The 5,200-nt window shown below is 43.8% G+C and overlaps 1 protein-coding gene across 2 annotated transcripts; it reads left to right on the plus strand.

Annotated features, from left to right (window-relative positions):
* The first annotated feature begins 558 nt into the window (after window positions 1-558).
* LOC136539195 (probable chromo domain-containing protein LHP1) lies at window positions 559-4,944 on the plus strand. Of its 2 annotated transcripts, XR_010779592.1 has the most exons (6): window positions 559-1,008; window positions 1,676-1,762; window positions 1,849-2,535; window positions 2,784-2,871; window positions 4,424-4,484; window positions 4,565-4,944. XR_010779592.1 is itself a non-coding variant. In XM_066531133.1 (5 exons), exons 1-5 carry the CDS (start codon window positions 737-739, stop codon window positions 4,610-4,612), a joined length of 1,155 nt encoding a protein of 384 aa, XP_066387230.1. In that variant the 5' UTR covers window positions 559-736; the 3' UTR covers window positions 4,613-4,940. The 2 variants fall into 2 exon arrangements, 1 of the variants encoding a protein (XP_066387230.1); XM_066531133.1 differs by lacking the exon at window positions 2,784-2,871 and having other exon boundaries at window positions 4,565-4,940.
* Window positions 4,945-5,200: the final 256 nt, after the last annotated feature.

A 5,200-nucleotide genomic window follows, 5' to 3' on the forward strand; every position in this document is an offset into this window, starting at 1 on the left:
AGGATAACATTCATGTGCTCCTTCCTGACGGGTCTTTTTGGAAGGTGTTAAGGAGTCTACCAGGTGAAGAACGGGCTCAATATCGGCCTAACTAGTTTGTAGATCGGTTTTCGTCGGTTCACTGCGTTCTTGCTAGATAAGGTCATGTGTTGACCGCGGACGTGCTAGGCCATGCTGGCATGTGATCCAGAGCACCATCTGGCATCAACAAGCGCGTTGGATGGCAGCACTGAAATAGGAGCAGCGGAGGCGACGCTGCATGTGGGATGATGACGCGTGACTCATATGGTGGTGGCGTTGGACGACATGTGTTTTTTTCTCTTGAAGGATCGACGAAACAAGAGCGTACGTGAGGAGTGGGCCGAAAAGAGAGAAGGTGATCCGAACGGTTGGGTAAAATGGGCGAGATGAAAGGATATGACAAAAAAAATTACTCTTTAATAATAGGTATACATAGATATAGGCTAATGCCACGCTGGACACGTGCACCCTCAGGGGTAAAAACGGAAACGATTAAATACTTTGCCACAAGGGCGGCTGCTGCCTGTGCTACAGAAGCGTCACGCCGTTCGGAGCCTTGCCCTGCGCCCCTGAACGAGATCCTCCCGAACCCCTCCAAGAAAAGGCGGCTCCAACAACCAGAGCGCTCATCAGCAAAATCTGTACAAGATCCGCCCTCGATTTGGGTAGCACGAGTGAACGTGAGGCCGGGCCGTCGAGTGAAACAATATTCGCCATGGGGCGGAACAGGAAGGAGTCAGGCTATCCGACGGCGGCTCTAGAGGAGGAGCAAGAAGAGGCGGAGGAACATACTGAGGAGGGCGACGAGGAAGAGGGGGAGGAACAGACGGAGGAGGGGTCTGGTGGGGAGGATCAGGCCGAGGCTGAGGCGGAGACGCCGGCACAGGAAGCAGTGGAGCCGCCGAAGCTGGCCGAGGGCTTCTACGAGATTGAGGCCATCCGCCGCCGCCGCCTCCGCAAGGGCCAGCTTCAATACCTCGTCAAGTGGTCGGTGGCGGCCCTTGCTCTCCCAAATCCCAATCTTTCCCCTTTTTGCAATTTTCCCCTAGGCGTAGCGCTTCGTCTTCCTTGATTCTTGCTTGGACGGTAGTCCAGATTCTTGCGCAGTTAGTACCGTTTGGGCGTGGTTTAGTGTTTAATACCACATTTGTTTGTTGTTTGATGGGATGGTGACTCTCGAAGTAGGTTGAGTTCAAGGGCACTGGAAACTATCGTTTTTTTATTGGTTCGTGCAATGCGTTTTCCTTGTCTATTTGTTTTTATTCAAATATCATCATGGCTCGTGGACGTATCTAGTACGATGTAGATGCTAAGTCATGAACTCCACATTCAAGAATGGATGTTTGGCATTGGAGCAATGCTCTACTGAAGTAATTTCTGTGATTTTGAACACAACTATTCCATTCTCTTTTTAAATAGAGCGCGCGTTGCAGCATTTGCAATTTGGTGGTCAACTTTGGTAGTCATTGAGTCATGTCTTCCTCTAACTTCATGTTTGCTTCATTAAATAGATTCATTGTGTAATGCATAGTTGCTCTTTCTTTCCTTGATTGAGAACTACGGATTTGAAAGCTGAATGTTGTGTATATGCATGTTTACTGCATATATATTACTGCTGATACTGTATTCCTACCAATTTGATGTGATTTAAAAGGCATGGGTGGCCGGAGAGTGCGAACACATGGGAACCCCTTGAAAACCTGAAGGCCTGTTCCGACATTGTTGATGCTTTCAATAAGCGGTATGAATGTGTATTGCTTCTGTTCAGCATTAGATTCACATGCGCAGCTGAATAACATTGTTTGCTGGTTGTTTTATGAAACACAGGTCAAGGTCGCCCAGGTCCTCTCGAAAGCGAAAGCGTAAGACTGCAACAACTCCAACATCTGATCCTAACCCTTCTCGTGGCAAACGTGGACGACCACCTCGGTCGGAGGCCCGGAGCATGCAAGGCATACATGCCTCAGAAGTGAAGAAACTGCCCTGCAGGACAAGTAGTAGGAGAGCAAATAATAATAGTAACAAGACCTCACCTGGGGGCCTTGATGCATCAGTGAACTTGCTTGGGCAAAGAGTAGTACAGGAGGGTAGTTCTGGTGTGGTCTCAGTTGGGTTTCTGTCTCAAGGGGCTCCCTTATCTGTTAGCTTGACTGACCAACAAGATGTGCAGCACCCTGCTAATGGTTCATTGAAGGTGGACAATTCAATACGAGCAACCCCACCTCAGGGTGGACAGGTGACAGGTGCCAAGAAGCGCAAGTCTGGATGTGTCAGAAGGTTCAAGCAGGATGAAGTAACACAGGAGCATGGAGATATCCGTGATCGCACGAGTGACAAGCCAGGCAATGAGACTGTTGATTCCACAGAAGGAGAAACTGGTGATAAGAACAAGGGGGAGGACTCTGGTAACCAAATTCATATGCCTAAGATCATTAAGATCATCAAGCCAGTTCGCTATTTTGCCACAGTTATGGATGGTGTGCAGCAAGTTGCAATAACATTCAAGGCACTCAGGTCATAGCTTCTTTCTTAGTTCGCGGATCTTATTTTCTGAATCTCTAGAAAAGTTTCGTGTTCACATGCTGACGGTGCTTGGTATTTTGGCATTGCTCCCTTTCAAATTAGAGCGCTATCATCACAAGGAATGATACTTTATGCAACATATAGTGATAAAACCACATGTTCACACAGTAGAGTGCTTGGTTTGCTATTCTTCGCTGGAGTCACCTAAATGTTTTTTTGTATACTTTGAACCAATTCAGGATTGAGGAGTAACTGTAAAGAGAAATTTGCATCCAATCTGGGTTTTGATATTATCGCCTGCTTATTGTCTTATCTGAAGGCACTAAGGTGATGGTGCAATAAGTTGTTTAATTTAAATCATAGAATGATTTATCTCTGCTGTAGTGTACATTTAAAGATCTGTTTTCATGCCTTTTTTTTTCATTTTACTTCTTGTGCACTGGATTTTCAAATCAATTACTTTTACTTATAATCTTGGGTTATGGTAGAATTGTCTTCAAGTTAATTTGTTTGATTGAGTTTTGAATGGAATTGATTGGATAATATAAGTATGCTAACTTTACAAAGATAATCTGGGAGGCCTTCATTTAAAAACTTGAAATGTGCATTTGTTGATTCTGTTACATCTGAATTTAGGGGATTGCATACTTTTATACATGATTCACTGTCTAAAGACATTAGTGTCCAACAGCAAAGATTATAATTGGGCATTGTCTGTAGCAGCTCTAGGTATAACAAATGGTTATACTATTGCATCATACAGTCATAATGAATTGTTTGTTGTCCTGTGTTTTGGAGCTGGCCTCGAAGGTACTGGCTTGACTTGGTTATTGGTATGAGTCGCCGGTGCTATACTTGATACTAGAGCTTTGTCTAGTTAATACTACAATATTGGTTTAGGCAATTTGGGAGCTTAAAATGTGCTTTTGAAGATTCCAGTGTTCCTCAACTTAGGGAACTACATTCTCAGCCATTCAGTCCCAAGCAAGTTGTTGTAGGCTATAGTTGAAACCCAGCAAGTGCCTGTAAACTCGGTTTAGGCACGTCAATAGCTGCTTTGTTGTTTAATACATATTGGTATGAAACCCTACTATATATCCAGTATAGAAGCAGTTGGTGTGCATCAAATTTGAGAAATCGTGTGTTCCAAACCATGCAACACAGTATTTTGTGGGTTCTTATAGTATCAATAAGATATTCTTTTGTCTCATAGATTGCTGTATTATTAAAGTCACTAACTGTATTGTGAATTATTGTAGTCAGGTCAAATGCCCTTTCAAAATCGTTTTGCACTAAACAATGAGTACTCTGTTCTACAAGAAAAGAACACTCAAGCTCTTCCATTTTGAAACCTCGATGGTGGTATTCTATGTATTCAAATAAAGAAAAGCGGTCTATGGCCTTTAGTCAAAAGGGAGATTACATAGCTTTGGAGGTAGCATATCAATCCGGCATTAAAATGCAGAACCTTTGAAGGGCGGACCTGGTGCAAGCGGTAGAGTCTTACCGCCTGTGACCAGAAGGTCTCGGGTTCGAGTCGCGGTCTCCTCGCATTGCACAGGCGAGGGTAAGACTTGCCACTAACACCCTTTCTCAGACCCCACACACAGCGGGAGCTCTCAGCACTGGGTACGCCCTTTGAAGGCATTATGTTTAATTGGACTAACTGATGTTCTGATAACTCATCATGGAGGATCAGTCATCCTATGTTTAAGTTTTTATCCTGCATTGTTATTGCTGTTGAGTGTGTGTGTGTGGTTTCTATCTCTAAATTCTGACTATCATGAAGTGGTTTACATGTCTTGCCAACATAACACCCTTGCACGTGTCTTTGGTATAAGGTTTGCTGAACATTTCTCCTGACCAACATGATCAACAGGTCTGACGGAGAGGAGGTATTCGTGGATGACAACCAGTTGAAAGCTAAGGAGCCCCTGGTGGTATGACCTCATTGTCTTCTCATTTCACTTGATGAAGGAAAATGTAATGACACCACAACAATTATTATTCTGGTTTGCAGCTTATTAATTACTATGAGCAACACCTTCGCTATAACCCCACCTCGTGAGAAGGATGCATTGACGCCGCTGTGTTTCAGTTGCTTGTGCTGCACCTATGTTTGGAACCGATGGAGATGTATTTAAATGTAGTATTTTTTTTGTGCTAGATATATCTGTTGCTCTATTTGAGTAAGTAGATGATTAGTCTGCACTCATCTCATTTAGTGGTCATTCTGACTTTCTGAGTGCAAGTAAAATATTGACAGCATGGTTTGCCAAACGAACTGCTCGCTATTGTGTGTATTATATGCTAAGAAGTTAGTTGCTTTATTGTACCCGCTGTGCTGGTGATTGGAGTTTTTTTATCAGCAAATTTGATAGCATTTCATTTCCAGCAAGTTTGAACCAATTCCACTGTGTGCTTTCTTTGGGCATTTGGCAAGGTCATCTATGCCGGACATGTTAAGGTGGCGTATTCGGGTTGATTTGTTTGGGGTGCGATAGCGTTTCATGTCCAGGTTTTTAGACATGCTAACCGATTGACCGTTATGGTCTACATGTCTCAGCGTATGTTACCCATCTTGCGATCATGCAGGCTTGCAAAAGATTGTGTGGAGGACTCGATAATGCTTTGTTTTATTCTTACTATTTCAGTT

Source organism: Miscanthus floridulus, chromosome 2 (genome assembly GCF_019320115.1).
Source record: "Miscanthus floridulus cultivar M001 chromosome 2, ASM1932011v1, whole genome shotgun sequence".
Taxonomy (NCBI): domain Eukaryota; kingdom Viridiplantae; phylum Streptophyta; class Magnoliopsida; order Poales; family Poaceae; genus Miscanthus; species Miscanthus floridulus.